At 42.0% G+C, this 18,431-nt stretch overlaps 1 protein-coding gene across 8 annotated transcripts in view; it reads left to right on the top strand.

The window, feature by feature from the left end:
* The window catches only part of LOC146576029 (septin-9-like), an 81,183-nt gene extending 63,007 nt beyond the window's left edge, over window positions 1–18,176 (top strand). For 7 of the 8 annotated variants that reach the window (XM_085271020.1, XM_085271024.1, XM_085271021.1 and 4 more), the window contains 9 exons: window positions 8,850–9,059; window positions 11,841–11,969; window positions 12,082–12,163; window positions 12,452–12,589; window positions 13,920–14,037; window positions 14,513–14,608; window positions 14,713–14,809; window positions 15,471–15,522; window positions 16,837–18,176. In XM_085271020.1, coding sequence (XP_085127146.1) covers window positions 8,850–9,059; window positions 11,841–11,969; window positions 12,082–12,163; window positions 12,452–12,589; window positions 13,920–14,037; window positions 14,513–14,608; window positions 14,713–14,809; window positions 15,471–15,522; window positions 16,837–16,978 — 1,064 coding nt within the window. In that variant the 3' untranslated portion in view covers window positions 16,979–18,176. Of the gene's footprint in view, window positions 1–7,139; window positions 7,158–8,849; window positions 9,060–11,840; window positions 11,970–12,081; window positions 12,164–12,451; window positions 12,590–13,919; window positions 14,038–14,512; window positions 14,609–14,712; window positions 14,810–15,470; window positions 15,523–16,836 lie in introns of those variants that run through there. The other variant, XM_085271027.1, reaches the window with a different exon arrangement.
* The last annotated feature ends 255 nt before the right edge of the window (window positions 18,177–18,431 follow it).

Raw genomic sequence — 18,431 nt, 5'->3', positions numbered from 1 at the left:
AAATGTTGTGCATGTCTGCTGTGTGGCACGCTTTGTAATCGATCTCTCTGTGTAATACACACACACAGACTCACACACATGTCTGTTTATGTATCCAGGGGGATGTTCCATCATGTTCAACCCCATTTTTTTCTGTTTAAACTCCCAGTTTTATTTTTGTTTCCTTCCTCCTGACGTTGTCCACACACTGGACTGCTGTTGCTGACAATGACATATTACCAGGCTAAATACGTATGCAGAGTGGACAGTTAGCACCTCACACGTGGTTCGTAGGCTTTGATGTGCTTTTGGAAAGTACAGTGAAGGAATCCTTTTAGGAAAGTAGAACAGGCTAGCCTCGGATTAGTGTTTCTTTATGAGCTCTGTACAGATCAGGTTTCTCTTTCACTACTTTTTCTGCTCTTGTTTAAGCACTGACAAAGTGATAGTGCGAGTTCTTGGCTATGGGGTCATGTGGCAGCAGCTGATGACAACGCTGGGCCTCAGAATTTATCATCCAGGCTTTGTTATCCAAAGTTGACCTGGAGAATACAAGGAATTCCTCTCAGCAGCTAATATCAAACCGGTGGAAACACCAACCGCCCCTCACCTTTTCAGAAAGTCACCCGCCTCTGGTTTGCCTCAGAAACACACACATATGCGCGCACACACACGCAGAGCTGCTGAAAGGAGCTCTGTTGTGGCCCCTGTGCAGAACAGACTGTGGCCTTTCACCACTGTTTAATGGGAAGCTGAAAAGGTCATCGTTACCTTCTGCATCTTGCGTGTCTTTGTCTGTCTGTGCACATCGGGAGTCAAGAAGTTAGATCAGTAAGATTGTGTATCTATTTTGGAATTTAGCATCATGAGTTTGAAATGCAAAACATTTCATGAATGTAACCGGAGCTCTGTAAAATCGATAACATTTCATCTCTGTTGGATTCCCCGGGAGCAGATTCTCTGAATAACTGGTTTGCGTTTTCTAGTACATGTATGTGCGTTAGATGTTCACCACAAGAGAAGAGTGGAAAAAGGGAAACTGTCGTATTTTTGTTGTAATTTGTTGCATATAAATTTTGAGATGATTCAGTCGTCTGCAAGTGTTGATAGATTAGCAATGAAGATGTTAAAAGAAAACAATTCTAAACTTACATAACACAATAAGCTCATGTTCCCTTTATAGGGAACGCTTTTAAGGTCTAATGTAACAAGTGTTTGGCTGTCTACACCTACAGTGACCTAGAAGTGTCATGCTGCCACACACGATAAATATACGACTTTAAAATCTTCAAAGGTGAGGAGATGATGGTGGTTCACTTGAAATTAACTGAAATAACATGTAAATATGAACTACTTTGAGTAAGGAGTCACATTTCAAGTTAAACTGACACTGTGACGTCACTTATTGTCCACTACACCCTTAAGCTTTGTATGTGGGTCAAACACAGTCCATAAATACTGCTGCTGAGACTTGGAGAGGACCCAGGTGACAGGCTTCAGCTCGCACACAGGCTGTAGACTGTGTCAGAGGAGTGCTGCTGACAGCATTTTTGATGGAATAGTGAGTTTGTGTTCTCTAAGGATTTGAACACCTTGAGCCTTCTGTCTCAATAGTGAAGGACAGCTGCCCTCTAAGTCCACCTTTAGTCAACTGAGCATTAAAGTAACATTGGTTAGTTTGTAGATAATTTGGTATTTATAATTATGTCTGTGCAATGTTAAAAAAGCAGAACTTTTTCAACTGAGTTCGCTGTACTTTTTTTTTTTTTTTGTTTGTTTAAATAACACTTCTTCTAACTGTTGTTTCTAAGGTGAGGCGTGTGCACGAACAGAGGTCAGATTCCTCAACCCCCTGCCCCTCTAGACCCACACTCACTGTCAGCTAACCATTTCACTGATACACTTTGACCCATTCACTGAGATTACATTGGTTCAGTCCACATGCTCTATTACTGTCAGCAAGTAGCCAATAGGTAATGGATAACTAATGTATTATTTAGCCTAGCCACAAAGACGCTCACAAAACTGACAACTTCCTGATTCATTTTGCTTTCGTGTAAACTCAGAGGGTAAAGTTTAGCAGTTGCTTTAGGGTGGAATATTTTTTTGTAAGGCATGATCTGCTGCAGTGGAATGTATTTCCTTAACTGTAGATGTTTAGTTGAAACTAAATCAGCCTGAGCCTTGAATTGAGTCAATAAGTCTTCTTGCTTGCACTTGGGTGTCCGCACGGTAAATTGAGGCATGCATGCATTTAATAATGTATAGGTGAAACCTTACCTGATGCGCTCAGTGATTAGATTTTTTTTTTTCCTTTTTTCCTTTCTTTCTTTTTTCTTTTGGAGCTGCTTGGTGTAAGAATTAGCTGAAGAGCCTAGAAAGACAACAGCTCTCTTGTGCACCACCACAGCTTAGAGGCCGAACACATTCCTCTGGAAGTCTAGACAAACCTGTGGGCTTCTGCTGTCATTACAGTAATTTACATTTCTCTGCTGTCTGCAAAGTAACCCTAGCTGCTGATGCTGCATGCTGCAAATACAAAGTTGTATGTTGTTAAGAGACTGATTATCATTGGTTTTAAGCATCTGCATCATTTCCAGGCAAATAGTGGCAGGTGACATAATCTCTCAGGCACATTTCTCCTGAGAGCTGAACGATGAGTCTGGGAATTCGGCTTTGTTGCAAAAACACTCAGGCTGTTGTGTTATTAAAGTCAGTGTTTGCACTGCCACCAAACCAATTTCCCCTTTTTATTAAAAGGCTTCACTGTCAGAGGGTGGGTAACTGGGTTTGTGTGTTTGTGTGTGTTGTAAACCCATGTGGTCTGGGGGTATCGAATTGATTCAATGCTGGAGGGCTACCGGAACCCCAGTTCAATGTAATTGAATACATTTTTATCGCTTCTACACAAGTTTCTCAGCTGTGTTTGCACCATCTCTTGTGGGAAATCAACCATAAAAAAGGCAGCTTGAGAATCAGTCGTTTTTATCACATTGAATAAAATAAAATTTGAAGCAGCCCGCACGCTCCTCAAGAGGCATCTGGGTTACCATCAAAACAAATCTAGCGGCGTTAAGATGAGACACGACTGCAAACCGCCTTCATCCTGTATGGGAATGTAAATGGAAGACAAACGCAGCAGATGTTTTTAACCAGCCCATAAATAGATTGTTAAAAAGAACAAAGATCTCAAAACCCATTTAGTGGATTAGTAAACCAATGTGTCTTTGACATACAGCTCCAAACAAGCACTTAGATTAACCTGAACTTGTGCATTTTATCGCTTGATGGGATTAATGCCTAGTGGTGGATACTAAATTATTGAGCTGTCATTGCTATGAAACAAATTAAGCCTGCTGTTACGTGGAGCTTGGACACAAACTCTTTCAATTTACCTTTTCAATCAAATATAATTAAGGTTATCTGTAGGAATTCACCAGCTTTGTGTTGGTGTTGATACAATGGATTAAATTAATATATGCGTGGCTGTTCCCTAAATTTTCCTGGATGCAATCAATCTGGATGAAACTTACTGTATAAACTGCCTACAGTTGGGAGTGAAGGGAGGGAGATGGAGCACAACTGAGGAGGAGAGTGGGGATGAATAATTAAATTAAATTAAATGCAAAGTGGTGTATAAACACAAACAAGCAGGAGGTGTGGAGATCTTTCCAAGGATGGGATTTGGAAGCTGTTTCCAGGAATCCACAACATGTGGTCAAAATGCTAATTGATTATTAGAATAAGCCGCCTCAGATGTTTCAGCAGCCAAATCATGGCTAGTTTAACAAAGCAGTTTTCTGCTGTGCTAATGGGATCAGTTAGCCATTTTATCATTATAAACCCACATTGGGTAATACAGTGTAACACAGGGGCGATGCTGGCTGAGAGTTTGTTTTATTAAAAATCATAAATCATTTTGTGATGAATGGACCCATTAGACAGCAAGTGTCATTTACTACATTCTTGATCCGTTTCATGTAACGTTGGATAAAAACAAATCTAATTTCCTTTGAAAAACAGGAGTTTTTGTGACTGTAGGTTTTGAGCAATTGTTTGGATCTTATCATCCGTAGCTTAGTGTTTGTTTAAAGCCTGGCATTTAATCATTCGGTGCAATGCTTTAGTAGAGAAAGCATTTGTGTACGTTATGGCTCATTAAAATAGTAGAAAAACTGTGGAACTGCCTGCATGTTGTATAAAACAGTTGTAAAAGTGAAGCGATGAAGGGAAAGATTTTGTACAATCAGTTTTACAGATGCCCTGAGTGAGTCAGTGTTGCAGATAACAAACACTCCAAGTTTCCATCCTTTTCTCTCTCTGGATTCCTCTAAATTCTACAGAGTTTATTCAAAGGGTCAAACCACAGGTTTGTCATGAGGGGACTAACCTCAGTGCAGCTCTTTCCAACCTAAACTGGGAACATGATCTCTGACCTGCTCACCACCCTGTTGAGATCAACACCCTGGACAGCTAAGCCATGGCTCAGTGGTTCTGGCCACACTGCATCTAAACATAGGCGACAGAGTCACATTTTTCTTCATACTCCTTTGTAGTTTTAGTGCCTTTTGAAAAGACCATCCAGTGAACAGGGAGATGTTTAGCTGGATTCGAATGTATTTGCATCTCAGTTTGGAGGCCTGTGTGTAGTTAGTGAGGAATGCCCCAGGCCCAAAACTGGAATAAATCACAATCTCTGCAATCCACACTTTTTTTTCCTCCCCTCCTTCTCCCCCTCTGCATGCCTTTCTTTGTCCTCCTCTCACTGACCTTATCTTGTTTACCTCCCCCCTACTCAACGACAGCCATCTTCCTTTTTGCTTCTCCTCTGTATCTCATGCCTATCTGCACACGTCTGCCTTTTTTTTTTTTTTCTCTCCACACTTCGGTCTTCTTCTTTTCCTTGTGTCTTGCTGTTTTTCTCTGAAATGCTTTGCTGCAGAGATGAGACTTCTGGCTATATTTACAAAAAAGCAAAGCAATCTGATGCCGCTGGAAGCAATAAAAGAGAAAACCTCTGTAGTGCCTGTAATTGAAAACAGCATCACAGTGAGTCACTCTGCTTTCCAATAGCTAAAATAAATTTTGTTTGTCCATGATGCAGGGGGAGCAGTAGAGCTAAGGAATGGCATGGCAAATGTGCAAGTCATCCAGGGGTGATTTATTACCACTAAGCAAGCAACAATGGAAACTGACGTTTTTAAATGACCCTTAATTGTCACTGAAAAACAAATCTGATTCATCCAAACTGTGCTTGTGCTGTTTGATCAGCAACATAAGCAAACCTATTCCACAACTGTCATCGCATTTTCTCTCAAATGTAACTTTTGCATGCCCATTTCCCATCAGACTTGAAACTAGTGGGGGGGAAACATAAAATGCTGAGTTGAGAAGCGGCCCAATATAATTATTCTTAAAAGGCTGTGGCCGGTTGAAGCCATCTGAGAGGCTCATTTAATCCACCTCCAAAGGATTTACACCATCAGTTTGCATGACAACATATTAAAATACCTGAGGTTCCCACAATATGTCATTCCTTACATCCCTATTTGACTCAACAGTAATTTTTTCAGTCAGCCCATTGTGTTTGATAGGTTTGAGGTAATGTCCAACAGCTGTTAAGCCATCAGGGCCACACATTTCCAGGTGGAGGTAAAAAAAAATAATGTTAACATTTATAAGGCCATTACTGGCTAAAAACCATGACAGAGGGTGAATAAATGGTCAGTGTATCCAGATGCTTTGACACACTCTCTGCACCACTGATACGATGCTTCACTCACCACATCATAGGGTTTGTAGTTTACCAAAGTTGGCTAAAGGTCTAAAGAGGTGTCCTACCCATGAATGAAGTGATTCATTTTGATTGTAGAGAAGAGTTTGGTTTCCCACGGTAGTGGTTCAAGACTCCTTTTGTGTGGTGTTGTGATGTTTGCCAAGTTGTTTATGGTGTTAAATTCTTCTTTGACTTGAGAAAATCAGTACATTGGTTTCATGAAGGACAGTTAATCTTTTGAAGAGCCTTTGTGCTCCTGGCTGGGAAACCAGTTAGTTACCACCAACAACTCTTTCTGTCCGTCTCTCATTCACTCTGTATCTTAGCTTTTATAATTCCCACCCACAGTGGAAGATGAGCAAATAGTAACTGAACATTAAACAGAACAGACATGCTGCAGAGGTGCTGAGCATTGTTCTGAAATGAGGCTCATTTCAGGAAGTCCTCAGACCAAATACTGTAATTGATTGTTTCCACAAAGGTTACACAGAACCAAAAACCTCCATAAAACCTACTTTTTCTTCCTGTTTTAAACCCACACTGATCACAAAATGAGAAGTGTGCATACCAAACTGGAGAAAAGTGTTTAAGCTCAGAGGCTGGGAATGAGGACTGTGCTGGGACCGCAGAAGTAAGATCTACAGTTGCAATAAAAAGAACAAATTTCTTTTATCCCGTTTTATGCCCTTCGAAAATGGGTCGATGCTCAGCTCATGGTTGTGCACGAGTCCTGACAGTAAAGCCTTTGGATTAGATTAAACAGGTATCCAAGTAACTGACAATCCACCATCTATTAAATGTTTCAGCTCGAACAAAAGATTAAGCTTGTACAGATGATCTTCTCATCATTATATTTTAGTGCTTTGCAGGTGTAGATGCTGTTGGATGATATGTTAAGTATTCCATCTTGTTCATTTCATGTCTCTTTCCTTTGATGCTTTCCCTGGTATCATGCCTTTGAAGCTCTGTTGTTGGAGCCCTGGTTGCCACAGTGTCCTAACTCCTGCAAACATCTCTGTTTACAGCACAAAGCTGTCGCAGGAAAAAATCAGCAAGGGATTTCAGAGGGAAAATACATGGTGTAGAGAAGAAGAGGATGGAGGTTTTGTATTATCCAGCACATTTAATAACAAAGCTAAAAGCCAAATGAGTAGCAGAAAGGAGGAGGGGCTCAAACAGGAGAGATACAAGAAAACTAAGAGTTGGTGTGCAATAGGCAACACCGATGAGGGAGGATCAGTGTGAGCAGGGAGGAAAGGGTGAGGCTGAGGGGAAAAAGACATGAGCGAAACAGGGGAGGTGTAGAGGGGAGGTGGAGGGCAGTGAGTCGCTGTAAGTTGCTGACTGACTTTTGGAACAGGATGAGGAAGTGGTGAAGAGGCCAGGAGAGCTGCTTCCATAGGTGGGTCTCTATGACACATGGATGCACACACAATGGAGCATATTATAAAAGCAAGACTTAACGTGTTAACATGAGCTAGTTTTGAGTTTCTACAGCACTGCCATTCCTCAGATTTTTCTTCTTCTTCCATTAATCAGTGCAGTGCCAGTTTGAAGTGTGTTGACTTTTCTACCAGCCTGTTGATTTATTTCCCAGAGTGATACGGGTGAACTGGCCTGCTGTCTGGACTACTTTCTCCTTGTAACAGGTCGAGTATTCGCTGGAATCCAAAAGCTGTTAAACTCTTGGCAGGCAGTCCAGGGGCTGATATTTGCATGTGTACGTACAGATCAGCTGTGCGCTCAAACAGAGGAAACTCTGAGTGTGTGAAGTCAAGGCAACCAGCATGTTTAAAGGCACAGAGTCAAGCATGTACTCAGGGCTTTTGTGTGTGTTAGCCAGGTTAGCTGTGGGTGGATCAGGTTTCAACCTCACCAGTCTCACTCTTTTCCACTCTCACATTAGCAGGACAGTAACACTGCACTGTAGAGAGCAAGGGAAAGGGAGGCCTTGCGAGGGGTAGCATGGTACATGGACTGTGTATCTAATGACACACGGACATAAACACTGCCGTCGTGTAAATTTGTCACATACACAGCTCGAGAGGTACGGTGACTTTGGCATGCGCAGACCTCAGTGAACACATTAAAAGTTTAATATTTCTCTTGTGATTAGACAAACATCTGCAGGCATTTCACAGAAGGACATGAAGTTAATCATTACAAAAACAAAGTGAAGAGATGTCGTTCTGCCAATTTTAAACTACTCTAATTCCACAGAGCGAATTTTCTGATAGTTTTACTTTTGGGTTGATAAACTGTTCTGGCATGAGACTAACCAGGACCTTGAAAGTCAGGAGGTGCTTTTAGTTGTTTTTCTGTCTGTCTTCTAGACAGTCCGCCACATTTGTTCCAGACTGAAATAAACAACAACCATTAGATGGATTATCAGAAACTTTTGTGCAGACATTCACTAGAAGATGGACCCCAGAGCTTTCCTCTAGATATAACAATAACTAATAGCACTTTGTAAACAGTTACAAAGGGCATCACAGGTTGAATAAAACCAAACATTAAAGATGCAATGATGTGCATGGCCACTTGCACAATTAATCAAGTTCCCCCCTATTAGGCAAACACACAGGCCATTTCAGCTATAACTTGGTTTTTTGTGCCATCAACCATCCAAGCTGTTGTTTAACTGGGTGTTCACACGAGTTTTCCCAGTCAGGGATGCATTTTTCTGACACTGCAGGAATCCCCTATCATCTTGTTCAAATGTGTATGTGTGTTATTAACAGATTTTACTGTAGTTTAATTCTACTGATAGCTTTACTTCTGAACTGCCAGCACCTGAAGAGCTGCTTAGCTGAACTGGTTTGTTCTATAACAGGAAGTTGTCAATCATTACATATTTCAGCACTATGACAGTTTGGTGCAGTACATTACTTCCTCCTATGGATTTCCAAGGAACCAAGAATCTTGAAATTCTTGTAAAAAGTCCTCATTTTGTTTTTTTGTTTTTTTTAAACCTCTCTATCATTTTACTTGCAGTACCTGTTTTCACAGATGCGTCATTTATCTGTTATTGCTTCTTCCATATTATACTTGTGAGTAACTCAAGCCTTCTCTGTTTCTGTTTGTGTTACATCAGGACCTGAAGTGTTTTCCAGCTACAGCAGCAATACCATGTCTGAGGCGGTGGTGCCTGATGCTATGGTGTCCCCAGCAGTGGGTGGACTGTATGGGGAGAAGGCTGGCGGCCCCATGTTGGACTTCAGCTATGTGGGTATCGATGCCATTCTGGAGCAGATGAGGAGGAAAGCCATGAAGCAGGGTTTTGAGCTCAACATTATGGTTGTGGGTAAGCAGAGCCTGTTTGCACTCACTAAAATTCCCAGATTTGGTTCGCACAGTTGTTGTCGGTCACATAGCATTACAGTGATCAAATCTTTGGCTGCTTATGCACTCACACATTAAAAGAAATGCATGTGAAGCATTAGAAATAATTCCAGGAGTTGCCTTTGAGTAAGACTTTTGAGCTGGTGCTTCACTGTGGATAACTACTGCTAGCAAATGTTCAGGTTGAAATAATATTTCCCATCTTTACTCAAAAGTGTGGCCTTCTGCAAATAAATGGTTGCATTGATGGTTGTATACACTTAAGTCTCACAATAACCTCAGTTATGTATAACTAGAGCTGAGACTGAGTCATGATGCTTTTCTTTCTAATCAAGTTTAAATATAAGCCTGAAGCTTTTTTCTTTTATTTTGTTTTTTTTAATTGGGCATACTCATCACTGTGATCAGACACCTTTAAAATAGGAGCTAATTACACACCTCAGGATCAAACAGGCCACCATCGAGCCCACCCAATCTCACTGCTTTACGTCTCCTGCATGTCGTCTCCACACATGGTCTGTCTCATCCTCAAATAAAAAAAAATGTGCTTGAAAGCAGCCCCAGGCCTGAGTGGGTAAACACAACTAAACAAAACTGGTTTCCATGGTTTTTTGGGTGTCTTTTTTTTTTTTTAAATATCAAGGTGAAATTATTTAACTGTATCACAATGTAGGAACAATTGATGGTTTTTGAGAACTGGATAATTGGTTTGGCATCTTTATAACTGATGGTTTTTACCTGCATAGAGGACTTTATGCTCCCCTCCAAAAATTGTAGCAAAAGTGAAACGAAAATCAACAAAAAAAACGCATTTTCACTGGATTTTCATTATTTTAATTCTCATCTGTTAAACAAATGGAGTGATAATGGACTGATTATAAAACATCAGTCATGCTTAGGCCCAGGTGCAGTAGCTACAATCTAACAGTTTAAAACTAACAGAGCAGGTGGATTTACTTCCTTGTCTATAAAGGAAGAGGACACCCGGGGGGAAACCCCTACATCCAAACAGGATAGCGAGACGATAGAAAGAGAACAAATTTTTTGGTAAGATAATGAATTGTGATAACTTTGAGTGTCATTTTTAAAAAATTTCCTTCCAGCTTGTTTGCTTTTTCTTGTGAAAATGTTTGCTGCCAGACACAATTTAACAGTTTAAAAAGCATCTGTACGACTTTGACCTCATACAGAAAGCACTTGTGGGATTTTGGCACCACCTCACTGTTTTGTGATGGTTGTTAGCGGTAGGATGATGGATGCAGACACTTTGGAGAAAGCAGCTGTTGGAGCAAGTTTGGACACGGCTCACAGTGGCATTAGTACTGCCAAAGCACTGTAGCAGATAAAATGCTAATTTCCACGTGGACTTTTGAGTCCTTTAACTTCCAGCTGTTGAGCTTCATATTTGTTCTGTGAATCCGTGTTTGCGTGGAGTGTGTGCTGCTGTGCATGCGAGTGCATATCCATAAATCAAAGTTCTGAATGTTGACTTAACCTGAGGTTGAACTTTGAATGGTCATTTCCCAGTGGGCCCCTCCAAACAGCTCTTCATTAACCCGTGGTGATGTTAGCATGAGGTCCAAGGGTCACAGGGGGTCTCATCCATATAGACAGACAGCTGATAAATTAAGTCTGTTTCAATTTGCCCGGATGGGGGAGCATTTTATCCTCTTACTGTAGCAAAACAAGAGCATCGGTGTTGTTATCTGATCAGAAAGTGTCTTGAACTGGTAGTTATAAGATTAAAGGAGTTACATTTGTGTATTTCTGGGTGTGGCTGTTGCAGTCATGCTATTTCCCCTGCTGTTATTTTGAGTGGCTCATAAGTGCCATATGTCGTATTAGCATTTTAGGGCTATTAAAAAAAAGCTTTAGTGTTTCATATGCTGCTGCCTCCACAGGATACCAAAGTAAAACTAACCTCCATCCAAAACAGCATCACCATTCACAGTTAATTTACTAGTGAACACTCCCTTTGCTCATTTTATTTTATTTTTTTCAGTTCAGTCTCTGCTTGTCATCTAGCCCCAGCCTTTCCTGTGCCATTTTTCCCAGAGGTTGATGTTGCGGTTGTGGTGGCCCACAATGTCATTAAGCTGCTTTCCAAGAAGAATTCCCGCAGTCAAACATATTCCAAATAAACAGTCATGGATTTCAGCTTTAGACACTAGATCTCGTTCTGCTAGGAAACTCTAACCAGAACCTGCAGCAGGTGGACAAATCAGCCAAACTCATCGAGGCTGCAGAGCAAAACGGGGACTACTATCACAAGCTGCAATTACAACGGAGGGACTGGATCTCATCCCACATCCACGGAATGAGACTTGTTAAGAGAGGCAGCTGAGAGAAAGGAGCTGGAGAAATTAGACAGGGGAAACGCCCAAACTCTTGTGCACATGCAATCGTTGGAGACTTGTATAGCAGATGACAAAAGACAACCATAGGCATAGCAGTTGTGGCTGTTGCTTGTCCTGTCCTGCTGTTGGCTCATTGCAGCTGCCCCTTTTTCTCATCACTTACTGCATATGAAGTAAACTGGTGTGCTTTGTTGGCAGTGTTTGAGCAGACAGGTGTCACAGCTTCTGAAATTGTTGGAGTGAAGCAGGGTCATTTTATAGAATCTTGTTTGGCTTTATTATGGCACCATTGTGTAAACCGTTGGCTCCCCACTGTGTAAGCAGTCACTGTCGAAGTGTTTTTTTTCTCATTGCCTGTCATTTTTTTGTTTATTTTTTGCTTACAGGACAAAGCGGCCTGGGAAAGTCTACTCTGATGAACACGCTGTTCAAGTCTAAAGTCAGCCGTAAGTCTGTGCTGGCTACAGCCCAGGAGAAGATTCCCAAAACAGTGGAAATCAAGTCCATCAGTCACGGTACAACTCACGACAACTGGCTTATGCCCATCTGCATTCTCACTGCTTGTTTGTGTTACAGCAGTTTGCTGCTGTGCTGGCTCACAGTGTTCTTATGTGCTTTTGTTTGCAGACATCGAGGAGAAGGGTGTAAGAATGAAGCTGACAGTCATTGACACACCAGGCTTTGGAGACCAGATCAACAATGAGAACTGGTAGGCTACAACTTAACGTTGCTGCAACAACCATATAAGCATTATAAGAGTTCATAATGACAAGAGTTTCTAACCAGATGTCCTCCCCTTTATTCTTGCTTTTCCTGCTTTCTTACTTTACCTGATCTCTATCATTGTCCTTCCTCCTCTTCTTTGTCTCCCTGAGCCCCTCCTCTTCCTCCTTTTACTGATCTGTCCCTTGTCTTCCTTTTCCACCCCCTTACCCTTCTTTCCCCTCCCTCTTCTCTCCTTCTCCCTCTTCAATTATCTTTCTCCACCATGGCATAGCTGGCAGCCCATCATGAAGTTCATTAATGATCAGTACGAGGCGTACCTGCAGGAGGAAATCAATATCAACAGGAAGAAAAGGATCCCAGACTCCAGAGTCCACTGCTGCATATACTTCATCCCCCCAACTGGACATTGGTAATGACACACCACAGTCGTAGTTTTAAATCTCAAAAAGACACATCTAAAAAAACATCAGTGCTGATTCCTGTCACACAAGCTGTTCTTTATGCTCTGTAGTTTTCTTGTAAACAGACATTGTGTTTTCTAAAAGTCTGACTTGGTGACAATACGAAACAATTACATCAACTGGAATTTAAATAACTGCTGTTGTTACAGACAGCAACGCTGTGCTTTGCCTGTGCATGTCAGCATATATTGGTATAGGCTGTCTTTGTTCTTAACTTTTTAAATGTGAAGCAGATCTCTCTGCCTTGTTACCCCCTCTTATTGAACACACACAAGGACTCTCTATCCGGCCCACACACTCTGGAGACATGGGCTGCTCTCGCCAGGCCCCGAAGCAGCTCAGTATCCTAAGTTTTTCCCTGGACCTCTCACAGGCCCACACATCTGGCTCTCATCGAACCGTCCGGTTTACTCTCCCTCTCAGCGCTCTCTTGGTTCAGACCTGCACCGATCGGAGCTCAGGGGGTCTGGGTATACTAGCAGAAGGAATTAGGCGTTCGGTGAACACATGATAATTCACCATGCAGCTCATAGTTTCTTTTATATTCCTATTTTTTCATTGGTGTAACTCGAGTCGAGTGCAGCGACTGGTCTTGGGAAAATGTTGAAGCAGCTGTGGACTGTCATCCCCTTTGGAGCACGCACACAAAGACACAACTGATAACAGAGCAAATGCTGCACCTCTATTAATTTTTGTCTCATGGCATGTCTTTACTCAGGCAGGGGCCTGGTGTGAATGCCCCCCCCCCCCCCCCCCCCTCCAGCAAGCAGCGTTTCATGTTGATCCAACACTGCAGATGTCACATGGCCCGGCCAGCAGCTGCTCCAGGCTTGCCTTAAAAAGCCTAATGGGGGAGAGGCAGGAAGGACGCAAGAGACAGAGACTCTGTGTGTGTCTGGGTGCATGCAATCAATTCTGCACTTTTGTCTTTCTCAGCGTGCTCTTTCTCGAGTGCACAAGCCTTGTTGTTGACAACGAGCAGCCTGTGTGAAAGAGTCGTTAGCCAGGCCAGAATCCGCTGCTCTAACCACATGCAGATGCTTTCTCAAACTGCGGGAAAGGCCTTAGCTGCTTCCCCTAACTGTATCAAGCAGATGTTCACATACTCTGTGTAATGATGGGTGCATGATAAGAAGTTGGAACTGTAAATGTTCCTCCATCTGGGACGTTTCTTAGGAACATCTGCCCTCTGGTGCGAGAGCTTTGCGTTACAATTTCCTGTGCTTTTGTTCTTAAATCTAATGTCTTCCTCCCGGTTCTCTCATGTTGTCTCCTCAGTCTTCGGCCTCTTGATGTCGAATTCATGAGACGTCTGAGTAAAGTGGTCAACATCGTCCCAGTCATTGCCAAGGCAGATACACTCACGCTGGAGGAGAGAGACTTCTTCAAAAAGAAGGTAACATCTATTAGATTTTAGTGGCATTGCAACTTCTCTGAAGTATCCCTATATTCTTTTACCCTTTTGCTCTCTGCTTGCCTTTACTTTTTTTAAACAGCTGACCCCTTTATGAGGTTTTTATTGGCTTTGTTTTCAAGGATCTCAGGATTTCCCTTTCCCTCATTAACACACTCTGTGTGCACACAGGTTTAGGCGTACATCCTGTGAGGGTTTTGCGTTTTGTTTGTTGCAGTTAGCGACTAAGCCCAAACTTTTGGCATAGATTAGCGTTAATGCAACCTTAATCTGCATCCTGTGCATATTTAGGTACAATTGTTTGATCTCTCAGAAGGATACATCAAGAACAGCCGCCTAATTAGTCCAGAGATTAAGAGACTTGTGGTGGGTTAAAGATTTGGTGTGTGTGTGTGTGTGTGTGTGTGCGCGTGTGTGTGTGTGTGCGCGTGTGTATATTTGAACATGCTCTAACCAGATCAGGGAAGAGCTGCGAGCCAATGGGATTGACGTATACCCACAGAAGGAATTTGATGAGGATGCAGAGGACCGAATGATCAATGAAAAGATCAGGGTAAGGGCAGCAGCATCACCAAGCAGGACTTTGGGCTCTATCTGAAATCCATTCTGTAAGGATTTCTAACTCTAATAGCCGTTTACTTTTAACCTTTTGAACAGGAGATGATCCCATTTGCTGTGGTGGGAAGTGATCAGGAGTACCAGGTCAACGGCAGGAGGTTGCTGGGGAGGAAGACCAAGTGGGGAACCATTGAAGGTACAACTCTCGTTTGTATTTATATTAATGATGCACTTTTAGCAAAAAAGAAAAGGGGGGAAAAAAGAAGGGAGGGTTTCTGGGAGTCAGCTGGTCACAGAGTGTCAACAATGCTCCATTCAGCTCTCCAGACAGCAGTCGTGTGCCATGTAGCTGACTCAGGCCTCCACCAGACAGTCGCTATGAAGACGCCTGATTGTTTACTTGGTGTCCCAACCTCTCTCATTCCCATACAAAGAGTATGTCTGCTGAATCCTCACATTGGATATGCACTGAGCAGAGAAAATGTGTAAGTTTAGTCATTTTTAATTCCAGTTTATGTTAGCTACTCCAGACAGGAGGCCCCACCCCTTTATCAAGTGCCTCATAAAGGAAGTTTAATTTCCTGCAGAGTGTGCCTGTGCTGACACACACAGGCACACATCATTGGGAAATTCTGATGCAGTTAATCTCCTCAGAAAATACTCAAAGTGGATGAAAGCTGCAGCAGGTGAGGGCAAGATGGCCTGCTGCATGGAGCCATCACACTAGGATCACTGACTCCACCTGCTGGACTCTTAAAGAATCTCAGCACCAGCTATTCATGAAGCTTCTGCAGCCTGTTAGCACCTGTTGTAACTCCCGTTTGATCATTTCTAACTCAAAGCTTCTCTCTCTGCAGTTGAGAACATAGCCCACTGTGAGTTTGCCTATTTACGGGATCTCCTCATCAGGTGAGTGCATGTTGTCTACTAGTCTGCAAGTCCACAGGTTTATGCCAGATGAGGATCTGGCACAGATTCATCATAAATAAAGGGATTTTTGTAATTTTAGACACAGAGAGGGAGACTCAATCTGCATGTGGTTGATCAGTCTCATGAATCACATGTGTCACATGTATGTAGTAGCAATAGGAATGAATATGTAAGTGTTTTTAATAGAGCTGCCAGTGTTAATGCGTTAACACGGATTTATCCATCATCCCGCAATTAACCCATCTGGAGCGCAAAATGACGCAAAATCCCTGAAATGTCTCTGTCAACGCAATTCGGGCAGTTTGTCCAAAGTTTGTCCATTCTGCGCTCCTGATTGGTTAATGGCGTAAAAAAATTTTAATCGCAGTGATCGTGATGATGTGTTAACATTGACAAGAGGCGTCCTGCTTCAGTGAATCCACCTGTTTTATAGTGATCACAGTCCCAGTGCAGTAAAAGCAGAAACGCAAATTTGCAGAGGGAAAAACTGATATGAGACATGTTTACAGGCACAAAGTGCAAAAAAAAACCATGAGCTGTTGTCTGTAAAGACAGCTGGAGTGATTCAAGTCAGACACACACAACAGTTAAAGACACGGTTTGAGCGGTTTCTGTCTGACACTGCAAGTGTGCTGGTAGTTCACAGGTACATGCTGGATCAAGGTGGATTCAAAACCGTTTGAGGTTATTGTAAGGCAAAATAAAGGACACAAAGGAGCAGGAGGATGTGTCCAGTCAGCATGTTAAAGTAAATGTAGTTTTTATTTTCAAACTCGAGATAAAGTGACCATAGTTTCCTGTCGTGTGCTCGAACATTGCAGTTCTTAGGATGAGTGAAACGTAGAGAATTGGTTTCACTGTCTCTATATACCATGTAGAAATGGTCTGTAGTTGTGTTTTTCGGTGTTTTAGGTAGTGTGTTTGTGTTCAAGAATGAGACTGCTTCAGTTTGTTAATATAAATTTTGACCAGCTCATCATCTGAAACTGCAAATCCAGATTCAGTTTATATAGAACAGAATAAAATTGCCCTTGAATACATCGAGAAACACCATTGGAAACTTCAGTTTTTCAAGTTTTTGAGATCCTCGTTCATTTCAACAACTTCTCAGTGTGTGAACGAGCCTCTTTAAAAATCCATATATACAAAGGTGTGTGTTTTTTACAGCAGTAATTATCTGTCCACACTTTGTACCCTAAATTTTAAGGTGGTTGAGTAGAAAATGTAAAAACTGTGATGGTTTGAGATGGACGGACACTTCTGTGATGCCACAGTGTGTGTTTTTGTTTGTAGGACCCACATGCAGAACATTAAGGACATCACCAGCAGCATCCACTATGAAATGTATCGCGTGAGGCGCCTCAACGAGAATAACACGATGGTGGCTCATGCCAACGGTATCCCAGAACATCATCTCACCGCCCACGAGATGTAGCTGCCGCCATCACAGCGTAACTCGTTTGTTCTGAGACTCTGATGTTCAGCAACAGTCCTTCAACTTCACTCCAACCCACTCCACTCCAAACCTCCTGCCCCACCTCACAGGGTGCGAAAAACTCAAACGCCTGCCAGAGGGACTTCATTATCGGTGACTTTTGGTGGCTGAATGGACGGTTTATGTCAGTTTATTGCTTCATGAATAAATCCCCTCAGTATCGCTGACCGAGAGAGGGATTTTTACCTGCTTACAGTTAATATTTGTGGTGCCAAAATTTCAGCTTCCACCAAACCGAACGAACTGACACTGAAGTGCCTTAAAACTTAACATATTAAACTCGTCCACTTTTCTTTTTGCAGATTTTGGTGTTTTGTTTTTAGCAGCGCCTGTAGGAATGTGGGCCACAGTTTTGTTTTTTCCTCTAAGCACACACTTATAGCGACGTGTGAAAAGTGATGATACTTGCACTTGATCACTGCATAAAGCATGTTGGAGAAGGGCCAGGCAGCGCTTTGCCAACATGTAACACACAGTAATGTAAAGTGTGAGCAGTGCAGCTTCACTCAGCTCTCTCCCCCTTAGTTAACCCCTCCCCCCCCCACTCCCAAAAAAGGGTTATCAGAGAGCACCTCATACGCTTGACTTAACTTTTCTGTCGCAGCTCGTGTTTCTCTTTAAAAGTTGTTTTTAATTCCCACTTATAAATGTCATTGTTTATGAATAGAAATATCTTAAGAGTGATTTAAGATGATAAAGTATTTATGCACGATATAAAATGTGAACGCCGTCAGTTGTAGTCCATATATTCAGATTAGTAACACACACACTTCCCCTGCTTTGGGCCCGTCATGGCGCCTTATTTATTGGAGGGTTTTTGTGCTTTTTCATAGCATGTTGGCCAAAACTGGAAAGAGAGCACGGTTGTTGGTGCCAGGCTGACTACATTTCGACGTTATCCAGTCCCCTTAAATTCTTCTTTTTTTTTAAATCTAGTCTTCCACTGACCAGCCCACTTTGTTTTTCCTCCCATCATGTACCGAGGATCTTTCTTTCATCCACATATTACTTCCTAAGCTCTCACTGTCATGCTCTGTCCTGTATATTCGTCTGTGTTCTGATACATTTTTGTACTTGTATTATTGATAACAAATTTTCTTTTATCTTATTTGAAAGAAATAAAGATTGAAGTTGTAAATATTGTTTTTTTTCTTATATTTTTACAATGCCTAGAAGAAGTCCAGTCAGCGAAAGAAGTCACTCCTTAACGTTTAAATGTATACACTGATGACATTTTAGATAATTTTCTCCCACAATGGCTTTTCCATAGCATTTAATTGCAGGTGTAATTCACTTACTGGAGCACTTTAATTGCCGTGTCATTAAACTTCTTCTTGATTAGCCCCTGAAATCAATATGGCTGCCTACTAGGTCAGTGCAAAGCTGAATAGTG

Source organism: Mchenga conophoros, linkage group LG4 (assembly GCF_057382185.1).
Source record: "Mchenga conophoros isolate Kocher_MC1m ecotype Shallow Benthic linkage group LG4, M_conophoros_male_GT1.1, whole genome shotgun sequence".
NCBI lineage: Eukaryota > Metazoa > Chordata > Actinopteri > Cichliformes > Cichlidae > Mchenga > Mchenga conophoros.
Note: the sequence above shows the minus strand (reverse complement) of the source record. Positions and strands in the feature narration are given on the sequence as shown.